The 19,448-nt window shown below is 46.9% G+C and overlaps 1 protein-coding gene across 1 annotated transcript in view; it reads right to left on the bottom strand.

The window, feature by feature from the left end:
* Positions 1–686: 686 nt before the first annotated feature.
* LOC144948384 (pappalysin-1-like) overlaps positions 687–19,448 on the bottom strand; it is a 116,436-nt gene continuing 97,674 nt past the window's right edge. The window contains exons 22-23 of the mRNA XM_078877807.1: positions 8,612–8,713; positions 687–904 (exon numbers count right to left, since the gene is read on the bottom strand). Of these exons, the coding sequence (XP_078733933.1) occupies positions 791–904; positions 8,612–8,713 (216 nt within the window). The 3' untranslated portion in view covers positions 687–790. The remainder of the gene's footprint in view (positions 905–8,611; positions 8,714–19,448) is intronic.

Below are 19,448 nucleotides of genomic sequence, written 5' to 3'. Positions count from 1 at the left end.
GACGTTTCGTACTCTCCACTGTTGGCGACTGATACCCGGGCGGAAGTAATTGTAATTAAGTGAGCGCTCATCTTCGTCACCTCTGTGTTTTTGTTGGGGTTCTTGAATTAATTTAATAAAAGAGGACCGATTAATAAGGTTTGGAATGCGACAGATTGTTCGAGAGAATCTCTCGACACGTTCATTGGCCTCGCTCGTTCGTCGCGTTTTGATATTCCGTCATGGGTCATCTTTTTTCACTTGCTCACTCATTACCGCCGCCGTGAGTGAATCGAAAACTCTTCCGAGAGCCGATGATTGCCACGCTGCAGCAACTTTGAGCTCGCTCCGCAATGCGTTGCTCCAGTGCCAAATTGGTAGCTGCGTGTAGAATGGCAGCAGCAATCGGAGGGGTTCTAATGCGACTTTTAATTTGCCGGCTACAGTAACTCGCCTTGCCAGGAATTCGTAAAAACGCCCTCAACTTAGACAAGTGCACAACGCGTACGCATGTACACGCGCGCACACACACACACACTGCGGACGAAGAAATTAGCTATTTCCTCTCGTGGTATGCGCAACAAGAAGCGCGTTTTGCAAACGCGGCGGACACTGATCGGCTGCAGCCGGGCCTTACAATGAAGGCGCCGAGTTTGTGTCGAAACATCTTTGTTGAGCATGACCGTCAATTTTTAAGGTTGTTTTTAGTTTTTTTTTATGACACCATTAATGTTACTTGAATTGTTATCGCTTCCTGCGGAATATCCCGTGTCATTTCGCGGCGGGTTTTTTTGTTGTACGTTGGCGACCTCTAAAGATGCGGTGGCAAGCGGAGGTCTCCTATCCGATGCCGGTTCTCCCTCGCCTCTGGATCCCGGCAAGCGCACTCGCCTTGGAAGTCACATGGCTGTCCGAATGGGATCACCTGCAGGGCCAAGCGAAACAAAAACGCAACAGTTAGATTTGATTGCCACATTTACAGGTCACCCACCTCCCCCCCCCCCCATAATTTTACATTCGAAGTAAAGTCAGGGTCGAACGATGGTCCAGGGACTCACTGATTCAGACCAGTCACCACTCTACTCACTGGCGGTCGGGTCACCGCCAATGCCAGTCTGCTGTCGCTACTGCCACGGTTGCTGCTCCAATGAACTCGGTTTACTCCTCAACTCATGTTGAGGATTCGGTCTACCAGACTGACCGTTTCACATCGATTCATCTGCACCGTGTTTGGCCACCAATACTGCAGATCACAACACGACTCTGCTTTGCAACGCGCGACGTTGGAATTCCCTCCCGTCGTCTGTTGTTCCAAGATCTTACAATCTTTCTCAACTCCAGGAACGTATTCGCTGCTTGGTGTTCTGCGCGTCTTTGGGCCTGTGCTCAGCAACTGAGATAAACAAAGAAAATGCTGGGGTTCCCTTTACCAATAATAGGAAAGATGACCAATTATTGCATAATCAACAAAAGTCATCGCGATTTCCTGCTTGGATGGGATTCTTCTTCTTGTTTCTAGCTCTAAACTAGTGGTGGTAATTCCATATACCTACGACAAGGATCAGATTTTTAATCGGACAAGCACTCTTGCAATATTTTCTAACATTAGCAGAAAGCTGCTTTTGGCCGTATAATTTTACACAGCCACAAACGAGCTTTTTAAAATATTCCGCAGAAGGTGAATCTCATATTTACTGAACACTTGAAACTCCTCTCTCATGGTTTATAATCTCACGGGCGCTTAAATATCTGTTTGAGTACAACTTGAAAAATCGTCGGTTGTTCCCAAAATCCGAATCGGATGGAAGCACCCGGCGAAGGTTTTTACAGCTTGTCTCTACCACACAGCTCCCACGCTGCTCGCAAAAAACAGTCGCTCCCCCCCTCCCGGCTTCTCACAGCAAACATCGAAGACTAACAGAATATGGTGCTAAGAATAATCCAGGGGCAATTCCTCAGCTGCCTATTTCTGGAACTCTTGCGATAGGGAGGGATGTTGCTACCGTGGCGTAATGGTTAGCACGCCGGACTTGTAATTTGGAGCTCGCTGGCTTGATTCCATCTTCCAGCACGGTGGTTGAAGCAATGGCAGCAAGTTTCTTAAGTCACCCCAAACGCCCCCCCCCACCCCTCACCGCCTCTAGTCCACAGGGCAGTGCAAATGGGTACTCCAGTTAGTCGATCGGCGGGTTGTGAGGGGTAAAGTGTGGGTTACACCCGCCTCCAATGGCACGTGGCTAGCGCTAAAAAGAGACGTCGACAAAAAAAAACCTATTAAGATTTCGACGCTGTGGGCGGTCCTTCGGCGGCCAGCAGCGGCGTGAGCAAGCGATTGCACGGCTGCGCCTTGTGAACTGGAGCAAAGAGGGGCGGCGTTATGGCATTGGGCCGAGAAAACGTTTTCGTTTGGCCACTCTCTCGTCCGGGCACTCCGCAGCCCCATGAATTGGCCCTTTTCATTCAACCTCGGCCGTCGTCGCTGCCACAAAGAGAAGGTATGAGCGATGTATTTTTTTCTGCTGCTGCTGGATACCGTCCACCCCCCCCGCTCCCCCCCCCCCCCCGGCTAATGCGCCCCGAAGTACGTCTGCTGCATCCATGTGGAATGTCACAACGGGGCGATCGGAGCAGGCCCCCCCCCCCCCCCCAATGTTTTTTTTTGTTACGCCCGGCTCCGCGAGGCACATCCCCCAACGTGGTCAAAGGGAGCGCATCGCGACGGGCGAGCTTGTCGCTTGCTGGCACATTCCAAAAAGCTACGAGATATCCGATGAATAAAATATATCGATTACCCCCTGCCGAATGTCGGCTCGAGCATGCGCCTAATCGGATAATACTAAAATAGCTGTGGGGGGGGGGGGGGGACAGGCGTTATTCTCCACGTGTGCCGCTGGACGGGAGGCGATAGGCGGGGTCTCCGTGACCCCATCGGCATCATCAGCCGTGTCAGGCTTGTAAGGGGGTTTCCTGCCTTCGGAGAGGCAGGATGTGGGGGGGGGGGCAACATTTAAAAAGGGGTCCTAGTATTCAGCTAAAGTAAAGTGAGTCAATGAGAATTTCGAAATGGGCTCAGCTCTACTTTAAATTACTGTGATAAAAAAAAGAACTGCTCCACCATTTAAATAGACATGCTACCCTGGTGGCAGAGATCCTGGGTGGTTCTAATCGAGGCTTTGGCGGTCTATGATGATTCCAGGTTCTCAAGTGTCGTGAGTTGATGGTCTCAGACTGGTCACAGATGACTGCACAAAAAACATCGTAATAATAAACGTACTTTTTTCATTTAATTTACATGCGTTCCAGCTCTAAGAATTTGTATATATGTATAATACCGGTTGCATGCCGTGCAACAAGCATTTATCTGTAACAGGGCTAGGAGGAAAGTGTATGGATAAAATAGTCACTTGAATGGATCTCAAATATACTTCTGTAACATCTAGTTCTGTGGGTCACTTACTACCATGAGGTGATGCAATGCTCTGCAAGAATGGCAAACAAGCACTTTGTCTCATCACATGAAACTGACGTAACAATTGTAATACAATGGGGATGGGGGGAAAAGACACAAACAATTGAATGTACATGATGCATTGCCCGTTTTAAGAGATGTATTGTACCTTTAATCTGCTAATGTGCAAGTACAACATATTTTTTTCCCCCAAAACATCGAAAAAATTATTTATAATAGATGTCTAGGTCAGATCACCACGTAAGTACAATGCCAATGTGTGTCGTACACCACCCTCCACCCGACACAACCAAGCAGATAAATCAAGCCGTCAATTAAAAATAAACTCGCCAATTGTATCAATGCCTCAGCACACTGGCGTTGTGTGTCTGAGATAAATCCCACAACATTTGATAATTTGAAATCAAGTGACCTGGTGATTTTTTTTTCATCACGATGGACGTTGATCGGTCAACGTTAACTGTACCTGTGTGCGAACTGGTAGGTGCAGAGGGTTGGAGTGCAAATCCTGGTGTAGAAAATTGCACACATCAGTCACTTTCCAAGGCTGTATATGACAGACAAGTAGGCACGTGACAACGCACTGAACCATTTAATTAAAATCGAATTTCTTATGATCACGTCATACATACACATGTTTCAAGACGTATGTGTGTACGAATTTACGATTTACCATTCTTCAAAATCACACCACTGCTAACGATTAATTATTTACCTTTGGGTCCAGCCACGTAATGATTGTGTCGTTTACAGGACCCTCCACCACCCGACAAGGCCAACCAAATTAATTTGTCACGAACTTACAAGCGTTTAACAAGGCGCCGATTATAATAGTTTCAGCTCACAGCGGTTGAAGTTGAAGAACGGTTTTCAAAATCCAGTTTATCCGATTGATACTACAATAATTGCATCAAATTGCTAACTTTGGTTAGATACTATGGTTAGATTGTAGATACTAAATGCGTCTAATTGCTACCTTTGAATGCGAGAATTGTTAACTTGTTGCCACGACCAACCCTCCAGCAAAACGCCACTCCTGCTTTTCCATGTTTGAACACATGGCGGTTATAGCTACGAGAAATGTGCACGTGGTTTCGCAAGGAGCCTACAATAAGAGCCTCAGTTCTGCCAAGGTGTGGGAATTGCACTGGAGGTGAGTGATACGTGCCATGGAATATTCCGCAAGTGGAAAGAACAGCACGTGCTTTCAAAGGCTGTCTGGTTGAGCCTTTGTGTGGCCTCCTTGACAACGATTATTTTCTCGTAACTCTTAACAACAAAAAAGTCCGGCTGCCTGCGTTGGGTTTTTTTCGTGGCCCTCCGGCGTGTTTATTTCGGGTCGCGCCCCGTTAACAACATTTTCGGCGTGATGTCCGACGTTTAGCTTGTGCGTGTCCCGGTGGGGCACGTGACGAGAAACGTCGGACATCGCGCAGAGCGACAGGCGCTGCAATCTGAAAACACGCCGGAGAGCCGTGAAGTTGCTGTTATTAAATGCAGGGATGTAGAATGTATCATAATTGTTGAATGGTTGGTGAGCCGTTGATGCCAAAGAAATGTTAATTCACCGAGTGATAATAAAATAAGACATCTTGGTATCTACGTGACTTTACCGAAAGACCCAAAGAATATGGTTTCAGGTTACGTGAATGCGATTGAAATTGTATTCATGATTTTAATATTGCACGGTATAATTACAACAAAAAATGACTGAACATGAAATACAGCGGAGTATGAAAGCGATCGATGAAGACACAAACAACTGTACAATTTAACTTTTGAATGATATAATTGCCCTGGGAACAAGGTATAGGGCGGATACGTGACAAGGTAAGAAGATATGTGAACTTCAAAAGAAAGATTACAGTTACACCGTGCCAAAACATATTGCACTGCGTGTGTGGATGGTTAATTGATTTCGGGGCAGACGTGCGACATTCTGCTTTATACAATAATGTCCGTGTGCAGTGCGACTAGCAGAGGTGTAAGAATGTACTTGCGGGACATTTAAACGAATGGTCTCAATTCGAGGTCGGATTTGGTTCGAGAATCAATAGTCAGAAGAGAAAAAAACTACTTTTTATCTAATGTAGCGGTCACTCGTGACCTGTAGAGGTCACATTAACCCATTAAAAACAACACGGAAATACAAAACAAAAAACATTACCGTGAGCTTGTGAATCAATATGTATCGATGAATCGACGTGCAATTATGCCTCACGGCGTGCGTTTCGTCTACAAGCTAAATTTGAGACAACCACCTTTTAGCGTTAATTGTTTGTGTTTGCGCCATTCAAATCAGATCAACACGTGTCGATTCTTTGTACGTGAATAGCACGCAACGGTAAGGTAAGCAAGACGCATACCTTTTGCCCATGAACACAACAACACATTGTGGGGGGGGGGGGGGGTCAAAATCAACTTGAAAAAAAAGTTAATCCCATGCTCACCGTTAAACTTACACGAATGCAGCCTTGCCAATGAATTCGCTTTTTTTTCCGCCACCCCCCCCCCTCCTCCTACACCCCTCCCCCCCGCGCCGAATCGCGCCTCGTGCCTTACACGCGTCGCTTGTTGGCGCACGGCGGCGCACAGCCGTTACCTGTGAATGTGTTGTAATGTTTTGGAAAATCACCTCGGCCAAGACCGGGAGCTGCGCTTAAAAAAATGCCGTTGCTGTTTTTTTTGCTGCCGCGTGAGTCAGTCAGGAGCGGCGCGGCCCACAATACGCACTTGTGTTCGACCCAACACCGCCATCCCAGGAGCCACCTACCCGTGGATGTCACGGGAGTCTGGGCAGCCCCCAAAATGTTTTCGCATGGGCTAAGAGACAACCCCCAAAATGTTTAGATATGTCTAAGCAACACCCACCTTTCCCCCAACCCCCCAATTTTTTTTTTTTTAGAACATGGCTATGAGAGACAATCAGAAAATGTTTGTACGTGGCTGCAAATCGAACGAGGGTAAAACTTCGATTGGATATGCGCATTGCGTCGCGGTGTTTGCGATGGAGAGTTGTAAATGTTCGCGAGACAGGTGTGGTTATGCATGCACAGCGTGCTATATTAACGCAGCTGACGAATTGGACAAGCGGAACTCGACCCCGCAATCAACCCCCATCACCCCACATAAGCAGTTTGGAACCCCATTAGGCCAAATTAGGGTTGATGGCCCGTAATTTATCTAGCAGTCATCTGAAACGGACTCTTCTGCCGACAATTGCTCTAATGGAGTATTGACATCCATCGAAACATAGGCGTGTGCAGTTTTTTTTGTATATTTACAGTGCAAGCTATTTCATCTGCGGTGTCCGTGTGCCTGCGTGTGCGAAATGACGTGGTGCATGGGGCATCAGCGCGACGTGTTAGTGCACCGCGCTTCCAAAACCCGGCGGCCTGCGTTTAATTCCGCTACGTGGCTAACACCAGCGGTCGTTATCTGAACCGGCCCCTGGGCCTCCCCTAGCTTGACTCCGTTTTGAGTGAGTACCTGCCGCGATGTGTAATCATTAGCAAGGAGGAGACAAAGACGGCCGGGCCTCGTGCTTGCAACGCACCTCCGTCGCACGTGCCGTTCCGGCCTTTATAGGTGCTTCACGAACAGCACTTGCCCCAAAGGGCCTGCGTAGGCTCTATCGGGGAACTTTGTCTTCGTGAGATGACACATCAGTTAGTGCACCGTGTTATGATCTCGGTGACCCTCGTTCGATTCCTGGCCATGCTTGCTACAGTAACTGCCAATTATCTGAGCTTGGCAGGTTGATCCAACACACAATGAGTCGCTGGTCTGATGAGGTCAATGCCAGCACTGGCAATGACCACAATGCTTGGTGTGCTTGCCAGCCAAAACCCCCCAAAAAAACAGAACAGTGCCATAGTTTTTGAACAAAACTTGCTCCGAGTCTCGACGTCACTATGGCTAAAGGGGAGAAAATTGTGATTGTGTTTTTTTTTTATGGAGTATATAGGCCACTAAATGTTACGTCTGTCCATGTGTGGCCGTCTATCCAACAATACCACTCGTCAAGTTCAAATCAAACCACTGAGGGCGTTTGGTATTTGCGCCGTTCTTAGAGCGCGAGGCGATCGGTAAGGAACGAGCAACTTGCATGGACGGGTAGAGTCGGCTGCCAGTGGGGGCGATGTTGCCTTGTGGTTTTGCTCAATTAAGTAACACGAAGGCAATTTTCTCATCCTGCAAGTCCACTAAAACAAACTTAACAGCATCCCAATACCAAGTCATAAATGGGCGTACCTTTGTGGATAGAGCTGGCACTGCAATACCTTTCAAAATATTTTCTGAACAAATGTAATAATGTTAAGTGGTGTATCAGTGCGATAAGCACTGATACACCCCCCCCCCCACCCTGCCAGAGGTTAGATGTTGAATGTATGCAAATCATGGCTACAATTCGATTCAAGAAATCCCACTGCTAGACGAGTGATATATTTCCGTGTTATGAGTGCAGTGCTGATGCAGTGGTTCATACACTGTAGTATGATCCATTTTGACCTGGGTTCAATTCTAAGCTGCAGTGCGTGTTCAACCCAGCCTCAATTGAGCACCTGGTGTAGTGTACACTCATCAGTGCCACACGACCGCTTTGGCAGCCTTAACAGGTACTCACCAACAGCACCAGTCCCAAACCAAAAGGCTACGTGGTTCAACGGTGGATTCTGTATTTGCGTGTTTTCACGGATGCACATGCATGATCGGTTGTGTGCGACCAATATTATCCACAACAGAGGTTTTTGGGTTAGTTCCTTGTCGAAACAGGAGGAGGATTTCTCCACAACTTTGGCTGTCCGCCTGATGATGCTGGTTGAATTGTAAATGTTGTAGATTTACTCTCCGACACACGGCAGTGCTGTACTAATAAGAAATTGGCATGTTTTGTTTACATGACAAACCTTACTAATTGATTCTAGATTTGAAGCTTTCGTGACTGCAAGGATTCATATTCCTAGGTTTTTTCGGTAAAGTCACGTAGGTATTTTTATTTTACTTTTATTAATTAAAATTTTTTACCTTATTAATTGACTTTGTCGGGTGGTGGCGTGTTTAAAGACACATTTATATTTATGCATGCTAACCCAAAAAACCTCTATTACGCAATTATTTTTTACCTGTGTGTGTGTGTGTGTTTGGCAGAATGGTATTTACCTCTTTGGCATTGGCAGTAGAGGCACAGCAGTCTCCGCGATCGTACTGGCAGTAGGCCCGGTTATTATGAGGATCACACCAGCCATCCCCTTTAAAGGTATCCTGAAAATATAATGAGCGAATGCATCAGAAACGACGCAACTTCACGCTTATTCTTTCATATGGCAGCATGAAATTGCACAGGCAAATCTTTTTCATTATTATTATCTCGTGCATATGTTGAACGTCATACATTTGGTGAGACTTCTGGTTTAAACACTAATATGCTATAGGTTAGAGCGAGTCAATGTATTCACCTTTATTGTGGTTACTGGACCAGTACCAGAAGCTACAGTTGAACACCTTGTAAAATGATCTAAAAACTACAGTAGTACGGCTTCAAATTCAGGGCAGACTTCAGGATAAGTGAAGAACAATAACAGAATTTACTTGTTGCATGCCGACTTGGCCAATTAGAAACAAAATGTTTTTTGCTTATATTTTCATCCCATGTATGGATGTTGAACTCGCACCGTATGTATCCAACCACGATAATCAGAAGTGCGGGGGAAGGACAACAAACTAAACACAAAAAAACTGCTCTGAAAAAATGAGTTTTCAATGTAGATGATTTAAAAGGGCACAGCTCCAGTGGGCTTCCTAATATCGGAAGGAAGAGCGTTCCAGACGGCCGCAGAAGCACATCTGAAAGTGCGCGATGCAGTGACCGTCTTTGTTCGATGGTCAGCTAGCTGCTCAAATGGGAACAGCTAATGAAATGTTAAATCTTAAATAGTCTATGAAATACAGCGGCTGGATAAGGGCCTCCCAACACAGTGCGGGCGAAGGGGATAATCCAACCATACTTCGCCACAATGGTCAGTGCAGTTTGGCGAAGGCGGCGGGAGTTGGAGGGGTGGGCCGCGTAGATAAGGACGGTGGAACGTAGAAGTGAAATGCAAGCAACGGAATTTGCTGCGCCACATTTTGACACGTCCAGTTAAATGTCCTTTATTTCGTCAAGTTCATAATGAGCATCTAAAACAAGGCCACGCATCGATTCGCCCTTTAAATTGCACTGAATTAGGCACGGCTCCTGAAGAGCCTCGATCGTGCTAGCTTGGGTGACCGCCGTGCTTATAAGACGTGTGCAATAGGTATCGCAGTCAGCAGAGGACAGTGCAGCAAAATTAATTGCTATTCTGCTGCTCCCTGCACCTTCACTAACTCGGACTGACCAGTACTATGAGGTATGGGGCCTCCTCGACTTACGAACATTCTACTTAGGAACTTTAAAAGATACCAACAAACATGTCCGTATGTCCAGTTGCCTGTTTGGATCCAGAGTCGTAAGTTCAACCGCCGCGCGTAATAGACGGCGGTGGTTCTCCGTTGTTGTCACCGAGCCTTCCCCGCCGTGCGGCTCACTACGACGTTTTCTGTGCATTTCACGAACATTATCAACCCCCATCGTGTCTCAGAAGCGTAAGAGCGGTGAACGTGTTGAAGGTGGTAGTAAGAAGAACCAGTGGCATCTACATCTACATGAGATTATACAACTTTGAAAGCCATTCCCCGTGTTCAGAGTACATGCTGTGCATGTTTTGAATCCACGGGAGAAAAGTTGGGACTTACGAACCTAACTCGTTCGTAAGTAGAGGAGTCTCTGCTTAGAGAACATAACCCCTCCCGGCGGCTAGCCAGGCATGGGGGAGCCCCACCCCCCTTCACCCAACAGCGCATTGGCAATAACAGAGGCGGTTACGTGAAGACCACTTGGAAAAGCGCAACCACTACACGTCAAATCGTTTGAACTCGCAACCCCTAAGTGCCCAGTCGAGGGGCTCGCGCAAAAACAACAACAACAAACACGACCGGGCAAGGGAGCGCGTACAACTCGGGAGAGAAGAGAGAGGGGGGGAGGGGTGGTGGGTGAGGGGCACGGAAGGATGAGCCCCCCTTTTCAATCGTAATCTTAGCGCTGGGGGGGGGGGGCTAAATCGCCGTCAGATGAAAGAGCCCGGCCACTCGGGGGCAGCACGGTTGAGTTTTGGCAACGAAATGAAATATTAAGGGGGGAACGATTGGTCCCAACTGAAGGCCCCCTCGCTGAAGCTCGAGAGAGGCACGCATGATTTTCGGTCATAGCGTCAGCGATCTGGAACCAGATCCGTCGCCCCGATTGTCTTTTGACATTAAAAGCACGCAAACTCGTGGCCCTGTCAGGCAATGTTCGGCCGTTCTGCTACGCGTCGGTGTGCTGCAGCACACCGATGCGTAGCATCATCACGTTGTGCGTGACATTTCACCATTCCGAATGGGGGTTCAACAAGCGCGGTGAGCTCATTTTTATGGGCGAGCTGCGTTCGTGATTTTTAAGAGCGACATTTTACTACCTCGGCTCACATGTGGAACACTACATACAAAATATGGCAAGTCTTGAGCACAGCTTTCTCGTCAACAGTAGTAACTATAAATCATCAATATATCGTGATGGAAATGTAACGTTACGAAAATATAAGGGAAAGGTGGCGGCGGTGGTGGCGGCTGTGGTGGTGGCGATGCAGCGGTTAGCGTACTGCAACTCTGAACACGATGACACAAATCCGATTCCTGGCCACGGTCAACATCCACTGACCAACAGCGTGGACAGATGAACACCAGAGTGCTCTGACATTATTTGGCACGCGCGTAGGGCGATCGGATATGCACAAACAATTTCTACACGAGTGTGCAATGGAAGAACACGTGCAGAAGGCTGTAATGAATACGGTTTTCATTCAAAGGTACCAATTGAAAATGCTCAACTCCCTCGTGTTGTGATACAAATCTCACGGTAAACACTGGCTCCCTCGCGCCCAGTGACGGACTGCGAAGTGCGTTGCTGTGCAGGCTTCAAGCGTCTAGGGGAGCGTGTTTTATGTTTTCCACCGGGAGAGTTTTTTTCTCCCCTTGACTTCGTATTTGGTTTGGTGACCTTTCGCCCCCCCCACCACCCCCAGCGCGAAGACGCACACACTTTCGGCAAATAACAGTGTGTAGCAAAAAATGTTTTTTGTTCCTCGGTAGTAAAACTTTGCTTTTGTGAGCATGACACAAAAGCAAAGTTAGTAATCCACTCCATTGATAACACTGTGTAACGCATTTAATGTTTTTTTCGTTCCTGGGACGTGTTATTTCCTAATTGCTTATGCCTCAAAAGAACAGAAAATTACTTTTATTCCCCACAAACTTTGCTTTTGTGACCAGGACAGTGATATTTTGAAATTGACCTACTTTCAATGAGAAAACGTGTGCATTTGTGCCATTCCTTCACGTAAAGTCCTGGTCACAAAAGCAACGTTTGTGGGGAACAATAGCCATTTTCTATACCTTTGAGGCATAATCAATTAAAAAATGACACTACCCAGGAACAAAAATCGTGTTGCATAGTGTCATTGTCACGCCTGCCGCCGGCGTGAAATTCGTCACGAGCCCGCGACGCTCCTTCGCGAAGGAGTCCTGAACGTTGTGAAAAACAGGGCGAACTGCAGTGAGGTTTGTGTTTGTTGTTGTTGTTGTTGTGTGTGTCGCTTCGCTTAGAGCGCGACCAGCCCTACGTTCCGGTCCGTCAGTGTGTGCCGGACGGCCGTGAGCGACGATTGTGCGTCGTGGTTTCCACCACCCCCCCCACACATGCCCCTCGAGTTAACGAGACTTGCGCGAGGAGGTTCACCGGGCCCTGCGATCTTGTCGTCGTGCGTGTCGCCATCTCCCAGGAGGTAGCGCTGTCAATTCCCGCTCGCACATTCGCCGGCGACTTCGTATTTTTTTTTGTCCGGGCGGTGGTAGAGAGGGGGTGGGGGGGGGTTAGGAGAGCAATGTTTTATTTCAACAATATAATTGCCTCTTAACATTTTTGAAGAGTTGGTCACACGATACGTCGTTGGCTTTCGCTCGCAACTTTCCAGGTTTCATGAATGTGCTCAATACAACTTCGGCTTCGCTATTTTAAAGCGGTCGCGTTCGGCCGTTCGCTGCAGGTGTTCGATGTCGAGCTCCGGAGGGTTGAGCGCACTTAGTTTTGTCCCCCAGCCCGCCTGGGGAAAGCAGAAAACACTCCCCCAGATTTAGTGGTGGTGGTAGTGATGGGGCCATTCAACTCCAGGTGGGCAAAAACCAACTTTGCTCAGATGAACCAGCTGTTCCGTCTGCCTGTGTCGTTCTTCATAAGTTTTGGGATGCTTACATCCTTGATTGAGTACTCATATATGTGAAATGGCTTTCGCGTGTGTATTTTGGAGCATAACGTGAGTTCCTCTCCGCAGGGATTGTTCTGTTACCTCTGGTTAACAGGTAACATTTTTGGTTGCGTGCTCTCCGTTCCGATGATCAGAGCCTTCTCTGGAAGCTCTCAGTCAACATCTGCTCAATAGGTCACTCCTTCTCCTCTGTTGCCCGTGAAATTTGGAACTCCCTGCCCCTTATCTAGCTCTGTGCTCAGCACTTTTATATTCTCTTATACCCATGACTGATCGCTCTATGTAAAACAAAATGTAGAGCAGATGTACTCATATATCTCCGTCTGTTTTGGATGGTCCCAAGTGACATCCTACTTTTTGTGCAGCGTTTTGACATTCGGCCGCATTTTCGCACGGCGTAAATCCAAGTCACAGTGTGCATATGTACACCGGTGTAAAACATCGTACTTGACGTGGCTCATTGTCCCTTTTGATTTCAAGCTATAAAAGATTGTCTCGAAATCTTCGATCAACCCTAAGTGTTGATAGTTTCAGGCTCGCGTTGGCAGGCCCCACTCCGTCTTCTGTCAGTTGAGATGTGGAGTCTGTGTGGAACTTCCTGAACATTTACGCCAATGGCCAAATCACGTGCAGTGTTGCCCCCATCTCTTCGGGTGTCAGAAAGAATTTGAGCCATGGCCGGAGCTTGTGTGAGACCACCAGCATGTCCAGGTCGTCATGGGCAGCTCTGGAGCCACGTGTTGGGCAGCAGAGTTCAGGCGGCAATGCTTCCACGTGTCCGCTCCCTTGCCCTTTTACCGACCCATACCGAGCAATGTGGTGCGGTATGGTCAGGCGACATCCGCTAGCTTGCACGACAACAGGGGTAGGCCCTCATCCGGCAGTGGATTGACAAATGGTTCAAGAGGACATCGGAGCTCTAGCTGCGGTTGAACGCAGGCCGCAACTAACGCACTCACGAATTGATGAGTCCTCCTGGAACTTTATCCAGTACGTGTAGTCTACTGGGAGGGGAGGGGGATGCCCTGCTCCAAGTTCGCAGGTGTTGTCACGACTCACGGCGGCTCGGCATTGTACTTCAACAGCACGCCGTGAGAATGCTGCTGCGAAGTTGAAATGGGAAGCAAAAGGGTAAAGGCGGAGCCCTGCAATTGCTTTGCTCACGCCACTGCTGGCAGAAGGGGGCCATCGCTCGGACCCTCTTAGAGGGTAATGTTTTGCCTACTCTTCCATGCCAGCCAGACGTCTTGGACGAGGTGGGAATGCCCGGAATTTCCCCCTCCAAACGCGACCTGCTGATGGACTTAACCGTGGTGTCACCCATTATCATGCTGCTGGGTGGACAGAGACGAGAGGGGGGTGGGTGTTGGATGGTGGGAGTATTGAACAAACTTGCAGCGTTATTTCAAACTGCAGCGTCGGGAGAATGTAATCAAAGCAGCGACCGCGCTGGATTGCAAGTCCAGCATTGTAGCCATTGCACCACATCGATTTAAGTTGTACTTTTTTTTGTTTAAAAAGATGTGTGTGTACTCCCACAGTATTCCGCCGGAGAAGTTGGCAGGTGTGTAAAATGGGCTGCTCCCTGGCATGTCAGCCCCACAGTTGCACGTGTAATAAATGTTGGCCGCATCATCGCTCACAGCTGTACTGTAGCTTTCATCTCGGGTCAACGTGACTTGCTGGAGTTGATCCTATTAACCAATAGCGGCGCGCCTGGCGCAGACACACGCATTATACGCGGCGCGTGCATATTTAAATTGCAGAACGTCTCGCAGCAGCATTAAAAGCCTGTTTATGGGGCTTTGTGCGATGCCCTGATGGGTAACGCAGATAGATTTCTAACTGCCGCTGAGCCACTGAGAGCCACTGTAACCAGCTCTGTGTGTGTAAGTGCTTTTCTGCTATCCGCATCTTTAAACCCAGGCTGCGTGTGTACAACTCATAGAGGCAGATGTTCAAAGTGCGGGCCTGCGATTTCTTGCACACACCGCTCCGCTTGAAATAAGACCCCTATGAGAGCCCCTTTAGAGGGCACGTGGCCTACTCTTCCACGTTTCCTGTGACCGCCCAAGTCGTTGCATAATAGCATTGGCAAGTGTAACCTTTACGAAACTTCTATCAGTGGGGCCGTTCATGAGAGTCGTCTGATCACTGGCATGTGGGACCATAGAAGAACGGTACAACAATGCATTTTGCTGCCCTGCCCTCTGTTGCGATGACGTAGCCCCGTAGCCTCTAACATATTTCGTAGCGTGACAGTCGAACCATCCGAGCACTCCAGGCTCAGCTACGATTCGCTTCCAAGATCTGACAAGGTCGGGTGCATTCTGGGTGATTTGTTGTATGCTGGCACCAATGTAAAAGCATGCTGTTATCTGACTTGATTTGGAGCTTTCGTGACTGCAGGAATTACTCTTTGGTTCTTTCGGTGAAGTCACGTAGAAAGAAAAAAATCTAAATGTAATAATAGCATACGACGTTTCGATTGCAACACAAGCAATCATCATCAGGTACAAATGAAAGAGAAAACAAAGCTAGTAAACTTAGAAATATAATGCAATACAACACAGAGAGTCGGCTAACATAACAGTCAACACCCTACCTGGCTGATTACGTTCTTCCAAAGATTGCTAAATTTGAGAGAGAGAGACAAAACAAAGACACGAAGACACATAGACAGACACATAAGCATGTGTGTGCCTATGTGTGTGTCTCTCTCTGTGTGTCTCTGTGTTATCTGTTTGGGGCAGTGGTCCGCAGCTTAAGCAATTCAGAATTGATTGCATTGAATTTGCCACATCTGGCACTTATCTTCTGTAAAGCAGAGTGTGTGTGTGTGTGCGTGTGCCTTTTGTCTTTGTGCATAAGCGGTGAGCGGTGGCGCAGCGGTTGATGCACCAAGTTTTAGTCCCATGGCTGACGTCAGCTGCGAGTAGCATCAGTATTGGTACATGTGCAGCCCATTGTCAAGCCACTCCTCAATGAGGTCCTCCATGCAACCTCCAATTAGCACGGTTGGCTACGTACGGTGCAAAAACAAGTTCAACGTGCGTCCACGCAACCACGTAAAATCCCAGGCCGCGGGTCGACTCAGCCCATCAGTCATCCGCGACCGATTAAAATAAGTACCACTTTGTGAGCACGTCAGCAGTGGTTGTCCCACAGAAAAGACTCGACTCTGCCATAGGAATGTGGAATGTCCACCACTGACTCAGAGCTGTAAACAAGAGATGAGCACCAATGCCTGCCTCGATGTCCGTTTGAGGAGCAAATCACCTTTTGAACTTTTTCGAGTGCTGTTTGTTGGTGGCAACACATGGCTCTTTGTGCCTTTGAGCCCTGGTGCTCAGCAAGCCAACCCATGGCTCACGTGCACGTGCTAACAGGGCCCAGTCTCCGCAACACCACGTCTCTCACTAAGCAAGCATTTTGCCTTCAACCAAAAGCTCTTGCAAATGTTTTGAGAGCGGAGTCACGTTGACTTGCATCCACCAGGGGCACTACAATTCAGAGAATTGTTAGAAGAAGAAGAAGAACACAAACTTGACTTAAGGCTTTCATGGCTACAGGAATTCATATTTTTTTGGGTCTTTCGGTAAAGTCACGTAGGTAGGTTGAAAGAAAATAACAAAAAACGACGACGTTTCGATCGCAACACAAGCGGTCGTCTTCAGTATTGTGATTGAAACATCGTAGTTTTTTGTTATTTTATTTTAACCTATCTACGTGACTTTACCGAAAGACCCAAGAATAAGAAAAAAACCTAAAAATGATTAATTACTCAATGGGAATGCTGCTAGTAATCTCGAAAATTCACCAATGTACCGGGGGAGTACATCTTTCCACCCCTAGAATGAACCACGCAGCACAGCAAGCAGCTGAAGAATGTGCGCACTCTGTTCTGGCTCTGTGAAAAATCTTCCTTAGGTCTGATGCGGTGTAGGGATATTCATTTGCACAGCAGCTCTAGGGCATTTGGCCTTTGATTTCTTTAATTTGTCTCAGCGGCTTAGTGTCATGTTGTTGCGTACCCTTTAGCGTGACAGGTTAATTACACGAGTGGGGAAGAAGTAAAAAAAACATTCTAGGAAAACTTGTCTACTGGGCAATCCGTCGAGTGTAACTCCGTAGCTGATTTTTCAAAATGCTTCTGCAGAGTGGACCCATCACGTGGCTGTTAACCGGGGTTGCAGTGACATCTCTTGTACGATGCGATCATCGTCAGCCATGCCCAATCCACAGCTAGATTGGAGGCCTTTCCGAGCCACCGCAACCTCGCAATCCCCGGACGTAACAACCCACAGCGCACTCGCACGTCTGACTGATTCCACCAATCCCTCATTATTCTTGACCATCCCACACAAGCCCACTTAACCCTTCTTGACAGAATGATATCATTAAATTAAACTTGCGTATGCTCTCTATTCCACCGCGTTCCCTCTTTCCGTCTCTCAATGTAATTCCAGACGATATACGTTTCCACTAAATGACGATAATCATGACATCCACGATATGGCTATCACTCATTCCCCATTCATTCAATCCAGTAGTCATCATTTACTGTCATCAATTTCGCTTTCACCATCTTCACGCATCGCAGATTCGCCCGTTGATTCCTCTAATCTATTTAATTCACCTTATCTGCGCCATTACATTCACACAAAGGCCGTAGCTATGGAGTCAACATTGGGGGGGACCAAATCTTACAGGGGGTCTGAGGGTCCCCCCCCCCCAGAAAAAAAATCTAAATTTGAAAACTAATTTCCTGCCATTTCCTGCCTAAAATAAAAAAAATTCACTAACACATGGATGGATTATTTTTACAATAATGTCTAATAGTGTATTGTATTACATTGCTTTTTTTCTTTTTTACCTATTTTTGTTTCATTGTATGTAATGGCAGAGATTAGAGCTTAATAAAGTACAACCATAACCACAATTAATATAAACAGAAATCTATTTTATAGCAATATATTGGGGGGGACATTTTGAGCATATTTGAATATGGGGGGGGGGGGATGTGCCCCCCCAATATATTATAATTACAGTCTTGATTCACACACGTTGTACCGTTCTTAATTCTCTGTAAAGCACCTTGGACCTTGGTTAAAGCGCAATATAAATCCCGTTAAGATAACATATCGGATTCCCCTACCACCGTAGCTGTTTGTAAATGCGCTTTTCAATTGTTTTTGTGTTTTTGCTGTACTGCCATTAAGGCCCCACCGCTATTCTCTTGCCTGGCTTTCGACACTGATCTTGGCTCCACTGCCTGATGGTTGCGGTCAACTGCCCGTGAAATTTCGATTTAAAGCTTTCGTGACTGCAGGGATTCATCTTCTTGGTTCTTTCGGTAAAGTCACGTAGAAGGGAAGTAATAAAATAATAAAATTAAAACATAATAAAATAATTCTCACGACGTTTCGGCCACAACGCAAGCAGCCGTCCTCAGGTGAATTTCCAATAAATATGCTAAATTCCTCTTGATATGCAAATTAGTTTGTCAAGGCGCTCTTCTTCCCCTCTCCAACCCAGCTTAAATATACGCTCCAAGCTTGGTGGTGTTTCATTCTTCACCTGAGGACGGCTGCTTGCGTTGTGGCCGAAACGTCGTGAGAACTATTTTATTATGTTTTAATTTTATTATTTTATTACTTCCCTTCTACGTGACTTTACCGAAAGAACCAAGAAGATGCCCGTAAAATATTATCGTGCGTGCTGTTTGTAACATTGTCATTATTTTATGAAGATTAACTTAAAAGTTCTTCAGCTGCAGTTCACTTCACGTAAGCCCGCCGTGAAGGCGTTTTAAGGATCACAACTTTACAACCCATAACACTTAGAATGCACGTGTATTCCGTTACACGCGGTAAATAAAAACATCGTATTGTTACCTGCGGTAAACGATGAGGTCATATAATTGCTGTGTCGTAAATTACTCCGCAAAACATGTTGGGCGAAAAAAAATTCGCGCAAAGCACTCATTTAATGGGAAGATAAAAATAAAATCATTTAGAATCGTAATTATTGAGCTTTAGAGAATACAAAGTGATTTTATTTCGCAATTAAAATTTATTTCGCAATAAAATCATTTTAAAAGAACTGTATACGAGCCACGGTAATCACGATATAACGATATTGTGGCACGTCTTTGGCAAGCCGAGCACAACATTAACTTTCAGACGTAGAGCGTCACCGGCGGAGAATGACGACACGCTGCCAATCGAGCGCATTCAGATCAAGTGACTTGCTCCACGGCGCCCGGCTTTTGGCAATAAAAAGTTTATTCTTCACTTTTTTTTCTTTCGGTTTTCACCTCGGAGCGATCTCACAGCCGCCGTGCCGCCGTCGGTTGGGATAATGGCGATCGCGCACTCAGTTCACGTGCGGTCTCCGTTGATGCGATGTCAGGGTGTTCTTAATTCAATATATACGGCTGTAACTCTAACGGGTTACAGGGTAATTTGCTGCTCAAACACATAACTCACTGGGCCGTGCCCAGGGAGCCGCACATTTGATTTTCATTATTTTACCCAAAGCAGAAGTTGCAGTTGAAGGCCCTTATTTCAGCAAGGCTGCATTACATCTCGCCATGGTTAATTACTATATCACGC

The sequence above is a fragment of the Lampetra fluviatilis genome, chromosome 49, assembly GCF_964198595.1.
Source record: "Lampetra fluviatilis chromosome 49, kcLamFluv1.1, whole genome shotgun sequence".
In the NCBI taxonomy this organism is placed as follows: Eukaryota; Metazoa; Chordata; class Hyperoartia; order Petromyzontiformes; family Petromyzontidae; genus Lampetra; species Lampetra fluviatilis.
The sequence above is the reverse complement of the archived record's forward strand: the minus strand, read 5'-3'. Positions and strand labels throughout refer to the sequence as shown.